General features: G+C 45.3%; 1 protein-coding gene across 10 annotated transcripts in view; it reads left to right on the top strand.

Moving 5' to 3' along the window:
• The window catches only part of FERMT2 (FERM domain containing kindlin 2), a 66,186-nt gene that overhangs the window by 22,429 nt on the left and 20,102 nt on the right, over positions 1 to 23,655 (top strand). For 8 of the 10 annotated variants that reach the window (XM_032955805.2, XM_032955806.2, XM_076067720.1 and 5 more), the window contains exons 5-12: positions 4,009 to 4,047; positions 7,615 to 7,840; positions 10,622 to 10,724; positions 13,316 to 13,423; positions 15,131 to 15,262; positions 17,243 to 17,292; positions 17,416 to 17,534; positions 20,686 to 20,792. In XM_032955805.2, coding sequence (XP_032811696.1) covers positions 4,009 to 4,047; positions 7,615 to 7,840; positions 10,622 to 10,724; positions 13,316 to 13,423; positions 15,131 to 15,262; positions 17,243 to 17,292; positions 17,416 to 17,534; positions 20,686 to 20,792 — 884 coding nt within the window. The remainder of the gene's footprint in view (positions 1 to 4,008; positions 4,048 to 7,614; positions 7,841 to 10,621; positions 10,725 to 13,315; positions 13,424 to 15,130; positions 15,263 to 17,242; positions 17,293 to 17,415; positions 17,535 to 20,685; positions 20,793 to 23,655) is intronic. The other 2 variants (XM_032955808.2, XM_032955810.2) reach the window with 1 other exon arrangement.

The following is a 23,655-nucleotide window of genomic DNA, read 5'->3' as shown; positions in this document are numbered from 1 at the left end:
GGCAATTACTGTACTGCGATCGTGGAGGCACTGTAGCCGAGGGGATAGGGCAAGAGGTGACTTGGTTATATACACCCGTGCTGTTATTCGCACGTATGTTTACTCTTCGAATGAATACATTTGGTTTCTGCCAGCGTTTCTATAGGGGTTTCTAGTGGAGGCTCAAGTGTGCCTCCCTGAGTCTGCTAAGTTAAGGGGGTCGGAAGGGGGTGATAGACTCCCCCTGCCCCCTCGGTGCTATGGCCTTCGGTCCTAGGTGGCCCATGTGCCATCACCTCCACCCCTACCAAGGGCCCCTTGGTGCTGCTTGCATGACTCGTGAGTGACTCGTCGTGTGACTAAGCAGGAGGCTGGCTCGACAGTTTCATGGAAAGCGTGGGGGGGGGGCCCTCTTGGTAAGTTGCCATGTTTGGGTGAGGTGTAGATGTCATCTGAACCGATAAAGAATAGGTGCAATTTTCTCGTGTGTAACTTTGCCTCATTCTTCAAATGTTGAGCAACATTCCGTGTCGACCACTGCAGATGTGTCGCTTTTATTTTGCAACGTGGACTTTTACCGAGTTGCAATCACAGCCCATGTCTCTTTATAAAATAAGCTCCGGGTAGAGGGGGGTGTAGGGGTGTGCTGGATGTGGAGGCTCAATTCCTACCCCCCCTCCTCTCACCGAGGTGGTCCTGCCCAGGGTGGCCAGCAAAGAATTCGGGCAAGGAAAGGGGCCAACTTGGCCTATGACTAATAGTAATAATTAATAGCAATAAATTGCAGGCATTGTAGATTAGTAAATGAGATTGAAATAATACAATTTAAAAAATAAATATGGCGGATGTGTTGCTTCCCTTGATCAAGAAGGTTTAATTAAATTATCTTGTCAAACATTTCCAAGCCGTCATACACATAACGAAACTATTCGGCCATATGTGAGCGGATTGCCATAACGACCAAGAGACTCAATCCAGCCAGTAATTGCGTTTTACATATAAACATGCAATAATAAGAAAACAAATATTCAAAGGCAGCTTGAATCCATGACTTCCGTGTTCTTGCCAAACATCTACGACGAGCTGCCATACATCAGCCATGCTGGATCAGAATTCAGCCATGCTGGATCAAACTATGGAGTTGCTCGCAAGATTATTGCAAGAAAATTACACACTTCAATTTTGCATATGATGTCTCATTTTCGTGGGTGTATTTTAGAGTACATGTTTCTGTTCCGGTTAAATTAAAAGCCAATTAATGTTTTCTTTTTTAAGTACATGTATTTGTTTATTTGAAGAATGCTGACGTTTATATCAGTCATACATGACGAATGATGATGATGGTGGTGGTGGTGGTGAAAATTCTGATAGTTGTGTGTGGAATTTCATGTGCAACGGCTGAGTTTGTGTTTCATCAGTAAGTTTAGAACGGGCTCGAACACAGACCCAGCTCTGCTCGTGAACATTTTAATTGATGTTTAAAAATGGTTTGGACAGATAAGCAAACAGCCGATTGGTTACTTGACAAACTGTCCCAGTGTACTTTTGGGTGGAGCCGTTATTAATGACATCCCTTAAACATAACAAGACCAACTTGATAAGCAGAGACTTATTACTCTGTTCAACCACAATTGTCGACATTTCCACTCGTGCAGATTTCCCCGGGCCAATAAAACACACATCCCAGCCTGTTCCGTGCGAATTAGTTTAACTGTCACCCCTAGACCGTTGTTTCATTTTTATTTACCCAATGGCTTAAATGTGGTTAAAATGCCCGAGCTGTGGCAGGGGACACATTACACCTCCTTGAGCTTTATCTTGTGTAGGTTTGCCCAGGTAAAGAGCAGTGTTTACATAAAGGAGGCCCTACTTGGGTGGGGAGAGTTTCGCAGTTACTTGGAATCTTGTACTTCAGCTTACGTAATATCTGGCTTGACAGGCATGTGCAAATATAGCTTGTGTGAGGGAGTAACATCACCTGGTTTTTAGGTGCTTCACGTTTACCGATGGGTGTTTTTTTTCTGTGCCACTTAAAAATCTGAAATCCAGCAGTAGGTTCCATAAATGCTTTACTTCTAGGGCGCAGCCGCTCCAGCACTCCGTTAACCAACTTGTTTATTTTCTTGATTTTTTTTCTAAAGGGCTTGGCATTTCCGATTAGCCCCTGGGAAAGTTAGTGTAAAATGCCGCACGCGGAATACGAGTGCGAAGATTACAACTTCACGAGTAATTTATAGGATTATGAAAGTTTCGAGCCGAATGCGTGTAAAAAAAAAAAAGCTGCAAAAACAAAAGCGGCATTCGAAAACGAGCTCGGACGACGGTCCCCATTGTCCTTGGCAGCCCCCACCGCCACGGCGCGGCCATTCCAAGTCTCCTTGGGACCCAGGGAGGAGGATTTCTGCTCAGGAAGGAAACGAACTCTGGCGCAGGGGAACTGCAGCGGCAGCAGCAGCAGCGGCATCAGCGGCCTGTGTCCACTGTGCCCCGCGGTGAAAAAAATGGCAACGGTCCTTGAAGCCGAAGTGCCAAGATCGCGCCCAAATAGGCAGTAAACACGAGTCCGCCTCGCGTCCCATTCCACCGCGGAGTCGTTTAACAACAGCTTCCCCGAATATGGGCAAAAAAAACGCTTGGCCCTGCGTCAGATTTTTCCGGACACTTTTTACCGAAGGCTAGCGCTCTGAGACATCCCGTGCCTTCCCCGAGCTCGGCGTGCGTACGCGCGCTTTTTATTTGCCCGTCCGTGTGCTCTCGTCGTTACGAGGTTTTTCGGGACGTCTTGTACCGCGAGCAGCGCTGCTTCATGATGAAATCCCGAACGTAATTGTGAATCTGGCCCCGTGTCTCTGACACACAGGCAGTGCGCGGGGGGGGGGGGGTGGCGCTTCCTGTGTGTGACCTTACAGTACCCGACTGTGTGGTGCACGTTTGGGAGCTCCTGGTTGGACTTTTGCGTGGGATGACCGGGGGGGGGGGGTGGAGAGAGGAAGAGGAGGAGGAGGAGGGGTGGTGGCGACGAGAGGTTGGAGGAGGAGGGGGGGCAGTGTCTGACTAAACCTCCTGCCCTTTGCCTTGTTTGGCCTTGTTTGTCAGTTGCGGCTGAGGGTGGTTTTCTGAAGTATTTTTTCTACATAAAGTCTGCATTCTTGGTGATATTTTTTTCATTTGACTATTGGAATAACCATGGACCGTGATGTTCAAAAAATAAGGAAATGGGTTTATTTTTCATAGAGCACTCTTTTATTTTCTCACGTGCAATTTTATAACTTATTTAATTTAATTGATTATTTGCCCCACTTCATCAGTGTTGGTGGGATTTCTTCTCCTCTTCACCTTGTTACTTTATTAAACCACACGTATTAAAATGGGAAAAAATGTCCACCTTTTTGCCGCCCATAATAACCTCATTACAAAATTCTCTTTTAAAATCTGGACAACTCCGATGGTCTCTGTTTGTGTTCCACCAAAGTTATTTTTATACTCAATTTAAACGCGTTAGATCCAGTTATGAATTTCAAGTACTTTACCGTAACTGTAATTAGATTCCCTAAGCGATTTACAAAAAAATCCTGATTAAATTAAAGCTTAAATTTCTAGCCTTGTTTTCACAAATCCAGAGCGTAGCACTCTTGTGATACCATTAAAACGAGATGTGTACCGATCCACTCTGAACCCCCCACCTCCTCTTAATGCCCAATCAATCCGTTTATTCAAGGTCACAATTGTGGCCAATGTAGCCGTCACTTTTAGTGAACTCTCCACAAACAACATGCCATGCGCGTTATCGAAAAAATAACCGATGCTTACGTATTCTTACTCGGCTTAATAGTCTATAGCAATCGATTGATTGGTGCACCTCCAGTTAACACGTTGAGCTTTTCAGCTTCGCGTTGAGTGTAACACAAACTCACGGGTACAGTTTGTCAAAGGCACGACACCATCACCTTACTTGCATTCCCATTTAAATCTTTTTTTTTCCTCCCTCTCTCAATTTTCCTTCCTTTCCATAATCTCTGCCTCTCTTAGACAGCAAGAAAGATGTTCTTTATATCGGTCCGGTGAGAGGTAAGTTTCTCGTGTGTGTTATTTTCCTGCATCATGTGCTTTGTCTCAACCCTTTCACCTCTCCGTGCATTCCTGCTACTTGTTTGCTTTGGTACTCGTTTATTGTTCTTTGTGTTTGTGTGCGTATTTTGTTCGTTTTTTTTACTAAGCAGTTATTCCCGTGCACGCACACGCATCTACAGATCGCCCTAAGTGACCCCGAACATTCCGCAAGATTGCAAAGAAAATAGCGTGCACACTCGGAAGGGCTCTTTAGCACTGCGATAGCATCTGAAGGACTTTTCTCACTTGAGGGTTATTGCTCTGCATGTTTTATTGTTGGCCTAAAGTAGTTGAGGTGAGTTAGGAATGTTATGCATTGTGCTGATATTTATCCTTTAGAAAGCAAAACCTGTTTGAATTCTCACATAGGTGTCCTGGATTGGTATGCGGCTGTGCATAACAGGACTTTTTTTTTAATGTCACGATTGAAATGATCAAATAATGCACAGCTGTTTGCCAATCCACTGCTGGATGATGACCTCTCTAACTCTACATAGGTATTGGGGGTTTATTCTGCATACTTCACCATGCTTTTTGGTGCGGGTTTGTGAAGTTGGGGGTGCCCAGGACCTCTGTAGATGTTATCCGTGGCCAGGAATCGAGCGTGGGCCACCAGGTTCAGAGCGGAATGCGTTAACAAATGTGCCACCGTTATTCCCACGTTAAATATAGTTTACATGAAATGTTTGAAATAATATGAGACGGATATACAAGTAATAGCACATAAATACGTTGTTAATTCATATCACAGCGAGAGATGCATAATGATCAATTTAGAGGACAACAATCCATCGGATTATATGGAAGACAAATATGAATTATCATTATGCTTAGCATTTCCAAAACACACAGATTCAAATTTAATAACTATAAACTGGTGCCGGTCATTCAAGCACTCACAAACCAAGGCCTTAATAAATTAAAAAACACGTAGAAATATACCAAAAAAATGCAAACACATTGAACAGCTACACTGAGATTGCGTGAAGAAAATTACAACATACAAATCGGAAGAGGAGTGGGGCATGAAGGTGGATGGGAAAAACATAAACCATCTGAAATGTGTCAACGTCACAGCCATTATAACAACTGATTGTAACTAATTAAAGGAAAATGATTGCAGACCATAACAAAATAATCCTGCAAAGCTGAGCAAAGGATAAATGTGAGCAAAGAAAATTAAATGAAAATGGACGGATGTAATCGTTTGGGGTGGCACACAATTGTTGTATTGTGTCTGTCAATTATTGAAGGTGGATCGCGATCAATGTAATTAAATAAATAGGCAAGCAAGAGCAAGGTTGAGTGTGTTAGCTAAATGTAATCTAATTATGAAAAGCAAAATTACAATATGACCAAAGAATAACATTTTAAATATTTGCATATTGTCTGTGACGACATCACAACCAGAAACAAGGACATTGAACAGAAATCTCGAAAGTAAGCAAAGGCGCATGGACAGATGCAGGCTGGGAATGTTTACATGAGCGATCCAAAGAGACTCTCATAGATCGCAGTACAAGCACGCATTGAAGACCTGTTGCTGTTGATGAAAGTAAGTGTGCTTGGGCGGAACAAATCTCTAGCGCAAGGTTGAAACCAGTGCTGGAACGGGCCCGAGAGGACAGCCGCCATGGAAAGTGAACGATGGAGATCAACTCGCGCAGCACGTGAGCCCAATGAGTTCTGACATGGCAGGATCAGGATAGCGATTGCAAAAGCTTGGGGAGCCCTTCATCCAGCTGTTAATTATTATAACGAAATGTTATAGCACGTTATAATCTGTATTTTTTTCCACATTTTTATTTTTCCTGGAGAAATCTGATGAACTATGCAACTCTCTTTCATAGATGTCCAGTAGGGGCTAAACCACATAGAAATGCACAAACATGCACTTTGCACCGTCATGTTCCACTTAATATTGCCGTCATCCTATTTTCTCCTCTCCTAAAAATGAATCCACACTCGAGGAAGTGAACCGCAGAATTTCAATGGTTATGCTTTTTTATGTTTTGTGCGCTTGATGCAGCAGTTTGAAATCGAAGTGTGCATGCGTGACTAATGAATTAACTCGATGTTAAACCCTTGAGATTGACGTGCCCTCATCACCTCTGTCGCCGGAAAAAAACAAAAACTCCCCGTTAAATTTCACCTCCAGTCGTTTTGATTTTACCACGATTCACTAATTGTGTCATCAATACAGCCCGTGCTGCCAATGAAGGGGCCTTGCTCATGACTGACTGCTCTCCAGTGGTTGCACTCGAGATGCTTTCTACTGTGTATGTGTATGTTTGTTGAACTTCTTTCGCACTGTACATAGCCCAACCGTGCTCATCAGAGGTGCGGGGGAAGGACAACAAACTAAACACGAAAGGCACTCCCAAATAAATGAGTTTTAAATCTAGATGATTTTTAAAGTGCATAGCTGCAGTGGCTTCCTAACATCGGAAGGAGGAGCGTTCCAGACGGCCGCAGATAGTGCGTGATGCAGTGACCGTCTTTATGCGATGATTCACCAAGGGCCGCTGCTGCGAGGATGACCTCAGTTTGCGTGACGGTTTCTGCTCCTTGGAATGTGCGATCACCGACATCCCCACATTTCGCCAGTTTTAAAAATGTGCGTTGTTTCCGAGCGGTTTTTGAGCACCTTCGAGTCTCCTGCCGCACAGCGACACAACTAAACTGCCGCAATATGAATCTGAAGCCGCTCTGTAGTGATTTGCAACTAGAGCTGCATTGCGATATGTCCCAGCTCTACAATGTTTATTTTATAAATTACTTTTTTTTTACTTTCTGTTATTACTTACATCCCAGTTTCATCATAGTTGCGTGCTTAGTGCCCGGTCACTTAACCCCGGCCAGCAACAGCCCCGTATCGCATTCGGATGACAAATCTATTGAAACAACTGTTTTGATTGCCGTTACGTGTGACGTTTGCCGTGTTTTCTATGTGGCTGAGACACAGGATCTCGCTGCACTTGATAGCCTCGTGTGTCCACGGCCGGCTAATCGGAACCAAGCCCCCAGTGTCTGAGCAGTAACAGCTCATGGGGTCTGACAGGGCTGTACAGAGGCGCTTCAGCTGCTGCTTGGCCCCACCTCATCATTGATATTTGTACTCCATTAAACCCAGGTTTCCCTATAAGTAAAGGGTCGACTGTTTAGCCTATTTGGCTACCAGGCATGCAGCGATGAATTCATGTTCTGCGTAATATTGATCTCGCACGGTCAAGGTACGTGCATGTATTTTTGCGTACAGTATATGCAGGTGACACTGCAATGTGACATTTAAGCTCATGGGTGTAAGCAAAAGTGCAACTGACAGAAAAAAGAGAAACAAAGCCGATAAATGATCGAATCAGATGGATGCCCCAAACCGCGACTATTCGCCAAATCTCACCGACAGTGGCATTAGGAGCCAATCGCCCCAAACGCCGAATGCGCCCTCCCGTCCGAACAACGGGGAAGGGCTGGCGGCTCGCGCGATTTTTAAATCCATCGCCCTCTCCGTCCCCCGCCACGCAGGCGGACCCTTCTCCAGCCCCGGCTGGTACAGCAAGACCATGACGCCCACGTACGACGCCCGCGACGGCAGCCCCCTGTCGCCCACCACGGCCTGGTTCGGCGACTCCCCGCTCGCCGAGGGCAACCCCAGCGCGCTGGCCGCCGCGCTGCCCAACACGTCGCCCGAGGTGCTGGCGCGCATGTACCGGCCGCAGACGCTGCTCGATAAGGCGCGCATCAATGGCGGGTGAGGCCCAGCGCTCCTGCAAACGATGCCCCCCCCCCCCCCCCTTATGATGATGCTGACGATTGATTCCGTTGCTGCTAATGATGCTGATGAAACTGCCGTTGCTGATGATGTTGCTGCTGCTGCTGCAGCAGCTGATGATGCTGCTGCTGCAAATGGTACCGTTGCTCATGATACGGAGGATCATGAGTTTTCTGCCGATGATGACGATGCTGCTGGTTATGATGGTGATGATCCTACTGCTGTTGTGGCTAGTATTGTTGCTGTTTCTATTGCTGCAAATTCTGCTTCTGCTATTATCGCTGCTGCTGCTACTACTACTGTTGTTGACTGTTGCCGCTCTTCCTGCTGCTGTTGCAGCTGTTTCTTCTGTGGTTTTGAATTGGTCTTTGTGGTAGGAAGTGGCTGAGAGAGATGACAGCATGTGGTGGAGTGGGTGGTAGCAGCAGCGACGGGGGAAGACAGATGTGAAGCAGGGATGAAGGAAGGAGGTTGATAGAGCGTGCGTGTAGGAGGCAGAGAAATGGTAGAGAGGAAGTGAGTGGGGGTGATGACGTCTCGGATTCTCCACTCCAAAATAACCATTGTGTAGCGTTCTCATTCATAAAGACATTTGGCCTCTCATATGCTTCAGAGGCAAGTACACTCATTTCACAGCAAAGTTGTATTTCCCTATCATTGAATGGAGTACGATGTCCAAAACATAATTTTAATAATGCCTTTTTATATACAGAATAAAGCCTCACTAAGTTTAAGACTCATCTTCAGGATGGTTTCCCATATTGGGACCTCTTGGACATTCCCAGAAGGAAGCGTTTTGAGGGTAACACTCAAAGTGCCGCACAGATAGATTCAAGAATCCATTTCCGTGCTGTCATCTCCTGGCCGCTGCGCAGTTCCATGCGGCCTCTCGGCCAAGTCCAAACCCAGCTCAGCCCTGTTTAGCTTCTAAAATGCGATGAGGCTGTGCTCTCTCTACAGAGCGAATTTGGCCACAGGCAATCGATGACCAATTACCACATTGAGCTTTTGCAGGCATCCTCATTAAGAATTGAACCAGGAGGCATTGTTCAAGTTAATGGAATCACGCGTGCCAATTAGTTTTACGAAATAACGGAATATTTTAAAACGACGGCACGTGTGCATGTGTTGTGCAGTGGTGATATTCAGAAGTCATTGGAGCTACGCACTTTTAAATAACCTCGATTGAATGCTTTTTATGTTTAGTTTTGTTGTCCTTCCCCCGCACCTTTCAATTAGCACAGTTGGCTATGCACGGCGCAAAATAAGTTCTACGTACATATCGACACAGAGACCCACATACACCCAGACCCATAGAGACCGACAGATTAGCACGGTTGACTTTATCCGGTTTCGAAAGAAGTTCCACATCATTTGTAATAGATTTGCCATCCGACTGTGTAGAGCGCGCCGATGGAGGAAGGGTCGGCTGCAGGGAGCGGGGTGCTGGGATGAGAAGGAGCCTGTGACTCATGGGGGGAGTGAGGTGGCAGGGCTATGTTGAGGGGAAGGCACGTCATCGTCATCATGTTCACCATCGCCATATTCACCATCGCCATATTCACCATCGCCATAGTCACCGGAGTAGAATTGATGTGGGTGTGTGGGGGAGTCAAACAATGGGCGAGGTGAGCAGGTGCGATTACGAAGACTCAACATCGTGGGTCGTAGTTAGTCACGTCGTCTGTTTTTTTCAGACACGCCATGACGCGCTTGTGAACGTTAGACGTGCCACCTTGTGTCCGTCCTTTGCGGAATGCTGTCCTTCTGCGAGCTTGATTCGCGGGTCATTTTTTGTTTTGCCGCGGTGTTGTCCAGCCTTTGAACTTGGTCATAATAAATGTTTGATGTACCACTACGTTAATTACAATGCTTTCGGTTTCTCTGAATTCTGCGCGCTTAGCGTGGCTTTAATGTCGTGCAGCCGTGCTTTGGGGACCTGATACTGCCAGTGACATAATCTGATAGCGGAGGAGAAGCGGAATGCCCCGTGTGTGTGTGTGTGTGTGTTTTTTCTCGCCATTTCACACTTCAGAGCTTTTTTCCCAGGGAGATTGGATAACTGAACACACCTATTGTCGGTTTCTTTTGAAGTACACCTCGCATTTCACCCATGACTCGATTTCACAAAAAAGCAAATTCGGCTTATGGCAGAAATCCGGATGGAAAATTTGGAATTAAATGTCAGTGTCAATCTCGTGGTTTACAACTGCATGGTTTCTAAAGTAACAACACCTGAAAGCCAATTTTGTTTGTGAGTTTCAACTGTTGTGTTGCTGCTCTAACTAGTAGAATTCGTATTTTATTCAAGCCTGCTTACAAAAGGAGAGAGATATAGAATTTATTTTTAACCCGGCGATATTTAATTGAGATAAGTCCCTTTATCGATGGGTACCTTGTAAAAAAAGAATGTAAGTCCACCGCAACAAAGAAGTATTAGAAATTCCATGCAGTAAATAGTTGACGTACATAAGGGAAAACTATTTCAACGTAAATATTGAAACTATTTTTAAACAGATTTAAACAAAATACAGTTACGGGCCATCTTGGTATATATAAAAACCGCACTTGTACACACCGATAATTAAATGTACTTTGGTTGCTCACAGCTAGTGCTTGTTAAGCACTGTACGTCTTTTATCAACAAATCCCCACCCCCCCCCACGCCCTCCGGTTTAGAAGACCTCCACAGAGGTCAGGGGGAGTTACTTTCACAGCCGCCTCCGTCGTTTTCCCTGAACTTGTGTGTTGGGCGTGCAGTTGGCTGGACTCGTCGAGGTCTCTCATGGAGCAAGGCATCAAGGACAATGACATCTTGATGCTCCGGTTTAAGTACTACAGCTTCTTTGACCTGAACCCAAAGGTGAATTGCATTCAAATGTAACTCTCTGGGCCTATGTACTAATGCGGCAATACACGGAACCCAGTTTCATCATAATTTGCTCTTCTGTGTTTCGAATGCTTCATGTTTTATGTACTGTCCGGTAATTACATTCGCTGCATTATTGCTTCGGTAGCGCATGGTGCAGTGGTTTTGTGCACTGCCCTCTGAGCCCAGCGACATGGGTTATATTGCTGGCCACGGATAACGCCGGTGCCACGTGTCGTCGTTTGAAAATGGATGCCGTGTTTCCCGCAACGTTGACCCGGATGTGAATGAGTACACTCAGTGTGGCGTGTAAACGTCCCGCAATGGGGAGACAAAGGCGGCCGAGCGTGGCGCTAGCCGTAAACCACGCACTCTCACGTGTGTGTGCCGTACCGGCCTTTAACAGGTGCTCGCTAACAATCTGCTGCACATTAAAATCTCTCACAATGTTCAGTATGTGTGTATAGTTTTATCAGCCGAGTTCTAACTGCTGTCTACATATTATTTCTTTAACTATTAGCATAACTATTATGGACTCCCAATATCACCAATCTGTGTGTGCGCATATATATTTAGAATTGTATATTTCTTGTACATTATTAGGTGTCGCGAAATAATATCCGATGTCGAAAAAAATCCTCAACATTTACACCACATCTTTGTAAGTTCAACATTATTGTTACTGTATGCATATTCACGCAGTGTAAGCGGCGTGGAGGCCGGGCATCGCATGTTGACAAAAGAGGCCTTGTTTTATTTTGGGCAACATGACTTGGTGGTTAATTTTGCCGTGACATGGGCACACAGTGTCCTATTCTTAAGCAGGGCGTTGCTGGAGGTTTTTTTTTTTTGCGTCCATGAATCGCCTTGCAGCGGAAGCCAGCGCAGCATTCTCTGGAAGAAACGGCATTAGCCTGCTGCTCTTTGGCGGCGTGTTCAGCACAGAACCTATTTTAGACCGAAAACAGGAGACATTTCTCCCCAATTCTGGTTGCGGCCTGATGAGGCTGGTTGTGATTGGCTGCGAAACGTCACAGTACTCGAATTGTAAATGTTGTGGGTTTAACTCTCCAACGGACTGGTGAGCTGGACTAGGAACTAATTGCCACGTTTGGTTCACTTGACAAAACTAACTTACGTTGTTGTGTCAGGTCGGTGGCGAATTTTAGCGACGCGTTTATGTTCACGCGATCTAACCCAAAAAGCCTCTTGTGGAGAACCTACTCTTGTGACAACGCGGCACTATGGAAGTTCTTGCATTGACCAATGCCGACTGGCGTAGTGTGCGTTGCATGCAGTAGTCAAGTGTAGACATGGCTTGCTTAAACGGTCGTCCGACTTGCTGACTTCGATCTAATTTATTGAACCAGCAAAGCCTTCGTGAGTCTCAAGACTCTTTGCAAGAGCGCCATGCATTGCAGATGTTCGACCAGTTCCTTTGTAAGGAGCGTTTGACGAATAGGGGGGGGGGGGTGTTGGACACTGGGGCGCTCTGGGAAAACGCACGCACACGAGTGGATAAAAAATACTCATGAATCCGCACAGATGAACTTGCAAATTCACTTGCTCTACTGCCATCTCCCGGCCATCTCCCAGTCCAGCAATCCTTGCCTCCGGAGTCCTGGATTACAGGCGTGCCCCTCCATGCCCCCGGTTAGCGCAGTGCACAGTCTCATTACCTCGGTCGTTACTTTGTTAGAGTAAACTTTATTTGATGTCCATTAATTTGGTTTTCAGGTCACTGTTTCGTGACAAGATAAAAAAAATGTATACATTTCGTCCGAAAACGTCTTTTAGTCACAAGCAAGGGTAAACATTTACGCCCTTTGCAATGTTGTCAATTAAATTAATTAAGGATGCGGTGAAAGTATTTTACGTCAAAGTGTATCGTGTCGAGCTCATTCCTTGCTGTTGGGGGGTGGTGATCATTGGCGGGCTGCTCTAAGAACGAGGCGTGACTCACAGCACCCGATGACAACAGTGGCCACTGACGAGAAACACTTCCTTTTTGGAAAACGGTGAAAGATGCTCAACCCGTTGAAATAAAAACGGAACATTTATTATTTGAATAAGGAAACCTATTTCTTCTGTTTTGTAATAGCAGCCCAGTTGATTATTATGACTAAATTGGACAAATTATTCGCAATTACTAATATATATCTTCTTTGATGCCCTGCAGGAACTAGGACTGTTATGTGCCAAAGTGCCAGAAAGCAATACTCTACGGATTCGGCACGCTGATGCACAGATTATGAATAGCATTTAAATACAAAGAGCCCCAATGTACTGTGCTCTTATCGTCTTCATAGGCCATTAACAGACTGAACACGGTGTCATTCCAACGAGCTTATGACATGTGATCGTCAACGCATTCGTGACCGACTGGACACATATCAGTGAGCGATAACAAATATTTAGGCTTACCCCGCTTGCTTTTAATCCCGATTTCACGTCCCATTAATTGTGTTCAACGGGACATGATTTGAAATCCAGCGTATGTTTAGCGACCTCGAAGCCAGCAGTGATGTTTTGGGACACATAACTCAGTTCCTGTGTCTCCCCACCCCACCCCCGCCTGTTCTCAGTACGACGCCATCAGAATAAACCAGCTGTATGAGCAGGCCAAGTGGGCCATCCTCCTGGAGGACATCGAGTGCACCGAGGAGGAGATGATGATGTTTGCCGCGCTGCAGGTGCGGGGCTTCTCACGGGCTTGAATGACGACGACGCAGCGGCGTTTGTGTTCGCTAAGCGTTCGCGTTACATGTGCTAACACATTGTCGACGAACTACAGACTAAACGATTTTTGTTTTATTTTAGCAGGTAAGGCCCGCTGAGCTTGTACAGCTCTTTTTTTTCAGAAGCGCCCTGGCCACACAAGGTCTCGGCTCGCTTCCGAAGCGAATTGACTTGTCACGTGTAAACTTCTAGCAGTCAAATACTCTAAACACACGTCGATTCTGAATGTGGATGTAAAAAACGGAGTACCTGGAGAAAAATCCACGTAACCACAGGTAGAGAGACATGCAAACTCCAAATCTACAGGCGTCAGGATGGAACCCACGATTGCCTGTATACACAACGAGGCAGTTAATGTCTCACCACCGCGACATCCCTTTATGAGACTTGGCTACAGCTGCAGTCCCTCTTAACAGGGAAAGAGAACCAATGATACGTGTGTCGCTGTGCTTGGAAGATGGCTACAAGGCAAAGCTTGTAATTTCAAGTTTATAATCTCATCGCTCATCCTTGAATGATAACACGCGTAATTACATTCAAATATACCCGAGCAGACTTTGCGAAAAAAAAACCATAGCATTGTCGTAATCGGGGCAGGAGGGATAATGATAACGTTATCTTTGGGACGCTAAGGATGGCGTAGTGGTAACACTTGTGCCTCGCAGCAAGAGAGGCCTGGGTTCGATTTCACACTCAAGCGCCTACCTGTGTGAAGTTTGGATGTTCTCCCCCTGTTCTTGGTGGGTTTCATCCCCAATAACAACAACAAAACGTACAATGCCAATATCGGTTCACATTTGCAAGCGAATTGAAAGATGACCCACAGTTACTCACATGCCAATCATCACCCCCTACTCGCAGGGTATAATGCCCATCGTCCAGCCAGTTGTTGCGGGTCACCTTGTGCAGCGCAGGGACAGCTGCCAATAGGGGGATCTGCGCTCTTGAGACGCGTCGCTCCATGATGGAGCCCACTGTTATTGCTAGGCAATGCTTAGATTATTGATGGTGGACACGTGTACTGATCCTTTTGTCAATCCACTGCTGGATGAGGGTTTCCCCAAGCCGTGCTGGTTGTGGGAGTATATTTGCCCATTCTTCACCATGCTGCTCCGTGTGGGTTGCTGGAGGTGGGGAGCATAGACGCGAGAGCGTAGATGTACGGTACAACAATAGATTTTGCTGCGCTACTGTCTGGTTCCCATCGGTGAAATAGTCCCGCAGTCTATGGCAACCTGCCGGTGCATGGTGGTCGCCAATCCCAGCGATATTCGGGCTCAGACCTGCTTAGTTTATGAGATCGGGTACAGTTATGGAGATTTGCTCATAAGCGTAATGTTGATATTGGTGTTTAATAGCCATGTTTGTTTGCCCTGATATTTTTGTTCAAGCAGTGCCTTTTGAGTTTATGCAGAACACGTTATCGGAGTCTACGCAAGGAATGTTGACGTGAAGGAGAGATGTGGAAAATGATTAGAATTGCCAACCGTGACGTAGAATTCGCTGAACTATGGAAAACCGTTAAGGAAATAAATGAGATAAGACAGTCTGAGATCACAACACAAGAAAGCTATGGTTATCTCACAATCATTTGAAGCACTGCTTCTTTAAATGCATCTCCGGGGGGAGGTTTTTATCATTATTATAATTTCTGGCCACAGTATCACATCAACAAGCTGTCTCTGATGACGGAGGGGCACGCGAACCACAGCGAACAGGAGGTGGACGAGGTGGACGCGGCACTGTCGGACTTGGAGATCGCCCTGGAAGGCGGCCGGAGCTCCTCGGGCCTGGTGAGACGTCTTGACCGTGCGATCTCAAACACACGCACGCACGCACACGGTGGCGAGATGTTATCTCCCTCGCCTGGTATGCAGAAGGTCGTGGGTTTGATACCGACCCTGACGCCTGCTGTATATTTGGGGTTTGCATGTCTCTCCCCCTGTGGTTGCGTGTGGATTTTTCTCAGGGTCCTTCGGTTTTTCCCTCCACATTTAGAATCGACGTGCTTTTAGAGGGTTTGGCTGCTTTACATTTCCACGTGATAAGCCACTCCATTGAGCGATCATTTGTGGCCAGGCTTGCTTCTGAAAAAGAGCTTCATAGTTAAGTGGGCCTTTACCTGGCCACTGGAACTGAACCAGCCTTGCATCACGTGGCCTGCAAGTTTGTCTTGCAGAGACGAGGGTCCGAACATTGAGATCCCGCTGTCATCGACGACGTATGACCTCGTATTTATCTTGCACCTCAGCTGCGATGCTGATGCAGTTGACCTCTCAACACAGCACACAAGGGGCTCTCTGTTGGTCCCCTGAGGCTCGGCAAGGAATGCTATAATGGGGGGGGGGGGGGCATTATTTCACGTTCCGCAATCTGTTATGGGGGGGGCCCCCTTTGTTGTAAGGCCTCGAACAAATTGCCACCTTTTGCCACGCCTTCCCAATCTCTGTGCAGCCCTGACATCATCTGCACGTGCGGTACATTTACTGTGGGGTGGGCGGGCAGCTTACTTTGATCTGGGGCTGCCTTTGAGAAGTCTTGCGGCTGCATGCAGGCTTTGTGCATTGCATTCAAGTTACGGTTGCACAATGCAAACGCGGAGCTGGGTAACAGAACACGAGCGCGTGTGGTGTTCCGATTTCTGTTGCAGCCTTGTTTCACTCCTTACAAAAATAGAGCCCCCTTTCATAATCTGAAGTACCCTCCCCGCACGTGATTTTCTGCACGATGCCTCCGTGCAGGAGGGGTGGAGGGGGGGGTACTCTTACATCATTGCCTGGATCGATTCGCCCCCGCTCGTTATCCGATGGATTGTCGCGATTCAGGATGGTGATTCTATCCGATGGTTAATTACGTTTTACAACGGTGTTGAATGTATGTATGCAAGTTGAACTTCTTTTTCACCGTACGTAGCCAGCCTTGCGAATCGGAGGTGCACCGCCGAGTGGTTGATTACGTGGACTGATTATGTACAGCTTGCACAATATGAAACGCTATCTCTTCTTGCACGCACGATTCGATGCATATATCATAAGCCCAATAATACATTTTATTTGACGAGTCAATGCAGGTTATACACTGTCCATTCTTGATTGAAAGACCACAAAGGCGAAGTGATTTCCTGCGCAAATGAACATTGAGCTGGTGCTCATCGCCTGTTTACAGATTCGAGCCTGTGGTGGGAATTCCACATTCCGATGATGGGGGTGAGGCTATCCATATGATAACCACTGTTCATTTTCTCACAAAGAGGTATTTATTTTATATGCCCCCAGAGGGATTATGGGCTGAGTCAACTCCCAACCACCAGGATTTTAACTGGAAACCTTCCAATTACGAGCCTTTCGCTCTTCCGCTGGAACCAACCAGGCTGAGACCATCATTTTCTTTATTAACTTTGACATTTGTTAACTCTGACGTGAATTTGTCGAGCTCGTTCAGTTTTTCTTTTGTACTCGCTAATGCGGCAACATTTTAATGAAATTCAAAATTGTTTTCTTGGCTTGTCAAACATTGCTGATGATGGACGGATTTTCCCTTTCTTGCTTGTTTGTGATCATAGAAAAATAAACAAAACTCCTCAGAGCCAATGTTCAAGCGCACATTGTCCATGGCAACCATTCTGAAGCCAATGTTTTCACAGAGCGGCCCAATGCCAGCTGCAGTTGCCCTTTCATGAGTGTGCTTTATTGAAGTTTGCCGAGGCAAAATGCCCACTGATTTATTTTTGCTGGCTTTTTATGAACATGTTTTTTTTCTTTTCCCAATTTCAGCGGGATATCATGAAAATCCCGGAGCTCTCCGACTATCTGAAGATGTTCCGGTAAGGCTTTCGAGCGTTACGAGCACCGTTTGCCGTATTAATCTTGCTCGTGCGATTCTCTTCTTTGTTGCACATTGAGGATGTGTTTGATGGTTTTCATGGATTAATTTTTTTTTGTGGCAGGCCAAAGAAGCTGACCCTGAAGGGCTACAAGCAATACTGGTTTGTGTTCAAGGATACGGCCATCTCTTACTACAGGAATAAAGACGACCCCAGACCTGTGCAGCAGATCACCCTCAGAGGTAAAAACTTGCCCCAGCTGCCGATCAACTCCAGTCTGTGGTTAATTTGTCTCATTGTCCCGCAGCTTGCTGTCTGAAATAGAGTGGCCACAATTGAGAGTTGTGGTCTAAAATGTGGCTGTGTTGCAATATACACGCGGTTTGGTGGTGGTGGGGGGCGGGAGCACGTGCCACTTGTAGCAGGTGAGAGGGCCGCATCATTGCTCTCACTTGCAACTTTTGCTGTCCAGAAATGCCCTTTTGGGTGTTCAAGTTTATTTTGTTTAACCGTGAGAACTCAAGAGAACAGGATAAGCCTCGTTTTGCAATCGTGACCCGGGTCACCAAAATGCAAGGAAAATAAATACAAATCCGAAGAGAAGCAACCATCATTCGAGGAATTTTAAAAAAAACTGCATACCCTGCAGAGCAAATCGGCTCGGGTAGACTACATCCAGACTGAATATATGGCACGGCAAATGATTAGTCTGCACAATATCTGGTCCTATAATTGTTGTTGCCCTCTGTCTTCAGTGTGTCTCCTTGTGGATAAACTCTGTGATTTAGATGGTGTTTAATAGTTATAGCTTTAAAAAACTTTGCTTATCCAGGAAATCTTTACTGTATCTTCAGAATTCTTTTTAATGGGATGCTTTGGCCACATTCCTTTTAATGATTTGATTTTTACATATGAGCATAAACCGTGATACGCGAAGAAAACTCACACGTGCCATTAGATAATGAAAGATCCACACAACCGGGTCACAAGCCATATTTGCTGTACGGTCTTCTTTGAATAACTTTGCATTTCAGTGGGTTCGGGAGTTTTACAGATCTCTACGTGAACCACCAACCTTTGCCTCCATGGCACTGGAGTATAAAAGGAGCATGCCTGTAATATTTATTTATTTAAAGGTAAATGTCAGACATATGCTCGTGCAAAAGGCCAGCTGTCCCCCCGTGTGCTTTTTCCACCGTTGTGATTTGCGTACAAACTGTTGATCAACTACCATGGATGCCGTGACCCTGTTCTTTGAGGGCATGACCCGGTTGTGGCAGAATATATAAATTATCTATTCGCTGCTGGTCAAACCATATAAAAGAGTCCACAAAAACTTTAACATCCTAGACATCTATGTGCGCTAACAACGACAAAGATAGTCTTAACAGACTGTTGGGGCAAGTGCTGTTAGCGAGCACCTAATGAAGGTCGGCACGAGGGGATGTTTGGCCAGCACCAAGCCCAGCCGCATTTGTCTCCCCATTGGCGATGTTTACGCACCGCACTAGGGACTCATTTATGGCTGAGTCGACCTAGGGGAGGCCCAGGACCAGTTTAGATAATCATTACTGGTGTTGGCCGTGAGCGGGAATCAAACTCGGGTGACCGGGTTTGTAGTGCAGCGGGCCAACCGCTACACTCCCGCTCTGTTTGGACACTGCCAAGCACACGCACATAGCTGCCGTGTACACGGTTAAACCACACACTTACTGCAGGTGCATTTGGCTATGGTACGAGCGAGTGGAGTAGATGCTCCATTAATTTTTGTCATACCCAAAGGATTGCCGCAGGCACAATATAGGCATTCGAGAAATTTCAGTTGCAAAAAATATACGTTTAAAGTTTGATATACAGTAGCTACTTGCATATGCTTGCATTCATGGGAAGTGTCCCTGGTGGCCAGCTCACCACAGCTTCTTGTTGGGTGCAATATCATAATATCTCTGTGTCTGCGTTGAGTGGGGAGTGGTGATGCTTAGGATAGCGCACTGCGCAATGAACCCAGCGACATGGAATGCATTCTATGTGGCAAACATCATTGGATTGTGATACCAGAACTAGTTTTGGTCATCCTCTCGATCAACTCGGCCTTAAATTATCCGTAACAGATGCAGCGTGTAAATATCAGCAGGGGCAGGGGGGAAAGAAAAGCCTGGGTGTGGCGCTGGCCACACCTTCTGTATCGAATATGATATTGGCATTAATAGGTGCTCACTAACAGAACTGGCCCAAACAGTGTCCAAGGCTACATGGTGGGAGTGGGATCTTTGGGAAGAGATGGAGAGGATGGAGACAAGATAACGTATTCCGTGATGCTTTTCCTGCAACAGTGAACCAAAGCAAAAATTAATTAATTCATTATAAAAACATTGACACAGGATAAGTGGGGGTTCCATCATACAATAGAGAATTTTCCCCTCTGTGCGTTAGAGAATTGGGAGAAGTTATTGGCAAATGCTTCGGGGAAATTTTAGCCAAATGTGGGCTCGTACAAAATTATCTGTTTCTCAGAGGATTGTTGTGGAAGTTGCTTTCATATCTGCAAGAACGCATACAAACGCATGCTCAATGAGTTCATTGTCTGAGAGACCTTGACTCGTGTGGACTCGGATTATAATCCGTCATCTTGTACATGTGGCGTTCACTGTCCTAGATCGGCTTGTGTGACCTTGCAGACAAAAACATGGCAAGCAAAAGTGGCTGTTTTCTGTTTGCATCACTTTGCTGCGAGTTGTGCTTGAGCCCCAGGATATTTGATGCAAGCTTGTCCTTGGCTGGCTACTGCCAAGCATCTTTTTTGTGTGGAAGCAAACAGACATTTAAATTAATAATCACCATTCGGGGTGTCAGATTATCATGTCATCTTGTTTTTATTGTATTGTTTGTATTTTTTTATCAGTTTTCTGATCTCCATTATACCGTATTGTTCGCTTAGTTTAAATTTGACAAGAGAATACAATTTGCATATAAATATATATTATAGTAATTGACGGCACTTTGTCAAGTCACTGCTTGATGAAGACCTCTCTACACCGTATCAATCGTGGGTGTTGTTGTTTGACTATACTTCACCATGCTGGTCGGTGCAGGCTAGTGAAGTGAGGACCTAGGATCGCTTCTGACATCATTCACCAGTAATGTTAAAGAGTGATTGGGAATCAAACTCTGGTGACTGGCTTTAAAGTTCGGTGCTTTTGCCACTGCGCCACCAATCCACCCCATCATTTGCATCTGTAATTTTCATCAACTTGATTCTTACAAGGTAATATTGTGTGAGCCTTAAGAATCAACATCGATTGGTCGTTACACCGCTCGTCAATGTTCCAGTGAATAATTGGATGGATAAATGTATAAAGGAATTGTCCGTGTGATGTCCTGTGTGAATTGCAGGATGTGAAGTCATTCCGGACGTCAACATAGCTGCACAGAAGTTTAACATCAAACTGTTGGTGCCAGTTACCGAGGGCATGACTGAAGTCTGGCTCCGTTGTGAGAGTGTAAGTAGCCACTGCACTGTGGCAACGGAGCACAGCGCTGCCGTGTGTTTACCCGGTGGGTCGCCTGTTGAGCCTGCCGTGGTAGTGTGGCTTTCTCTTGAGGACGACACTGGTCGAGTGAAAGCATTGTGCTCGTGTATCTGATTGAAGTTTTTTTTATTTTTTTACTTTTATGGCCACGCTTTAGCAGTATATTGCAGAGGTGTGTCCCGTCCACAATGTTCTGCCACTCTGAACTGAGTTGGTGCGGGTGGATGGGGGTGGGGCTATTGTCTCCTTCAAGGAACGTTGGTTCTTCACGATGGTGTTGTGAGTTGTATTGAGCAGGGATGCCTCGCCCATTACTCGTTACCACAAGTACATGTGTGGTCCTTGGACGAATCGCTGCTGAATGAGAGCTTCCCAAAACAGTGCACATCATGCGAGTTATTTGACTGTACTTCTCCATGCTGATCCTATCACAAGCGCAGTGTAAATAGACTAAGTGCGGTTAACCACTTAAGTCATCAGCTGCACTTTAAGTTCGATAGAAGGTAAAAGTGCAGCCCTGCAATTAGTTGCCTATGCCACTGTTGGCAGAAGGGCCTCCTGCCATACAGAGAGCTCTAGATAGTGCCTGTTGATGGTGGATAAACGGGATGATTCATACCTTTGTCCACCTTAAGTGGGAATCCCATTTGGAATCCTTAGCTACTCTCAGTTGAGAGTCCAATGTGTAGCATTGTCAACAAACAGATGCCTTTATAAAGAGACAAATGTCCCTTTTTTTAATTGCATCACGGACAAATTGTGTGTTCAACATCATGTACAGTTGGAACTGGCAAAACCGCATGGTATTTTGGTGAAAGGGAAAAACAAGATTTTGTAAAAACAGGGAGCAAAAAAAATCTACTTAACTGCACCAGGAATACAAATTTAAAAAGTTAAGCAACAATAAATAAAACGTAGATATAGCCATTGGCAGAAATAAACTACAAAGATCTGATACTCAAACCTTGGGAAAACATTAAACTGGAAGCAGGCGCCACGAATACCCGCCCACATGAATTGCCAACCCATAGTTAAACAGTAATGGCCAAGAAAACAAGAGCAGTCACTGATGTTTATGGCAGTGTTGTGCCATAAAATAACACTTGGACATGCTGCGCAAGAGATGAAATGAGTTTGGATGGGGGGGTCACCTGTTTTTCCCCTTTCAAGGTGTGCTCGCTTGCCGATTGAGAGCTTTACAGACAAAAGCTCGGTTCTGATTTATCTGATCGACCTTCCACTCGAGTGTAAATTGTTCTTTTCAATATGCCAAGTGTTTCCCTGCTGGCTTATTTAAAAAAAAAACAAATATCTTGTTGAGGAAAAAGTCAAGGTAGAGGCACAGCCCTGCTATTGCATGCAGTGGCTAGGAGATGTTAACTACCTCGCCTGGTATACAGGAGGTCGTAGGTTCGATCCCGACCCTGGTGCCCATATATTTGGAGTTTGCATGCTTTCCCCGTGGTCGCGTGGATTTTACTCCGGGTCCTCCGGTTTTTCCCTCTACATTTAGAAACATGCGTTCAGAGTATTTGCGTGCTATACATTTCCACATGATACGCCCCTCCCTTGAGCTATCATATGTGGCCAGGTCGCTTCTGAAAAAGAGCTCTATAGCTCAATGGGCCTTACCTGGTAAAATAAAAATGAAAAATGGCACTGCTGGCAGAAAGGCCTCCACGAGGGTCTTCTATAGAGAGACTCTAGATTACATTTTGGCAGCCTCTTCCTATGCTGGCCAGATGCCTTGGAAGCTGTGGGGGAGTATACCCACACTTTACCCCATTGTGACCTGCAGATAGCTGCCACGCCAGGATTTCAAACCATCGACCTCTCGATTTTAAGTTGTGTATGCCGACCATTGCACCAAAGCAGATGGCTTGTTTTTTACTCACAAATTAAGCAGGATTCGCTATCCACACTACGTGTCTTTGAAAAACTTAATGGAAAGTGGCTTTCGTGACACTGTCTTCAAAATTATTTTGGCTGTGTTAAATTAAGCGATACATAGGTAGGAGGTTTGTGAAACCTTTTCAGAACAAGCTTAAAGCATTTTAAAATGTTTAAAAAAATGTTTTATTATCCCTGTAAAATTCGTCATATACATAGTAGTAGTAGGCATTTGACAATACATTCCTCATCATGGGATCTCCTTTGCCAGTACCAAAATGTGAAAATAGGTTTTTCCCCTTTTTTTTCTGGCAACAAAACAGGTGTTAAGATGTTAAAACACCAAACTGAAACCTTTTAGAAGGAATCATGGCTGCAATAACCACAATACTTGTGGTCAGAATGCAAACAAAAAACGTAGTCTGATAAATGTTTGCATTGTCCTTGAAACAGATTGGTCCACACTAGAGACATTTCTTTCGAGCCTCGTCTCAAACGGTGTTAGACCAGAGGCGTGTTTGCATTCTGACCACAAGTATTGTGGTTAATGCAGACATGATTCCTTGTTAAAAGTTTCAGTTTGGTGTTTTAACATCTTAACACCTGTTTTGTTACCAGAAAAAAGGGGAAACCCTATTATCAATACATACCTCACCGAATTGTCACGATTAGGGGGTCACAATTTTATTCAATAATTGATTGAATTTGGTCTCGTTTTTTTTTAGTTTTCTTCATTCCATTAGCCATGTAAAACCGTCATGCTTCAAGTTTGCGGTCCGATTAAATATAAATGTTTTACAGCTTCAGATGTTACATGAACCCCTCATATACAATGCACAATTCGATGCTTGTATTTTGAGCCTAAGAATCTTATTTAATTCTCGCATGCCCTGCATCAATGCATTGTTGCCTCATATTATAGCATGTGATCACACAAGAGCGG

Source organism: Petromyzon marinus, chromosome 17 (genome assembly GCF_048934315.1).
Source record: "Petromyzon marinus isolate PM22_M1 ecotype Great Lakes invasive population chromosome 17, UKy_Petmar_22M1.pri1.0, whole genome shotgun sequence".
Taxonomy (NCBI): Eukaryota; Metazoa; Chordata; class Hyperoartia; order Petromyzontiformes; family Petromyzontidae; genus Petromyzon; species Petromyzon marinus.
The sequence above is the reverse complement of the archived record's forward strand: the minus strand, read 5'-3'. Positions and strand labels throughout refer to the sequence as shown.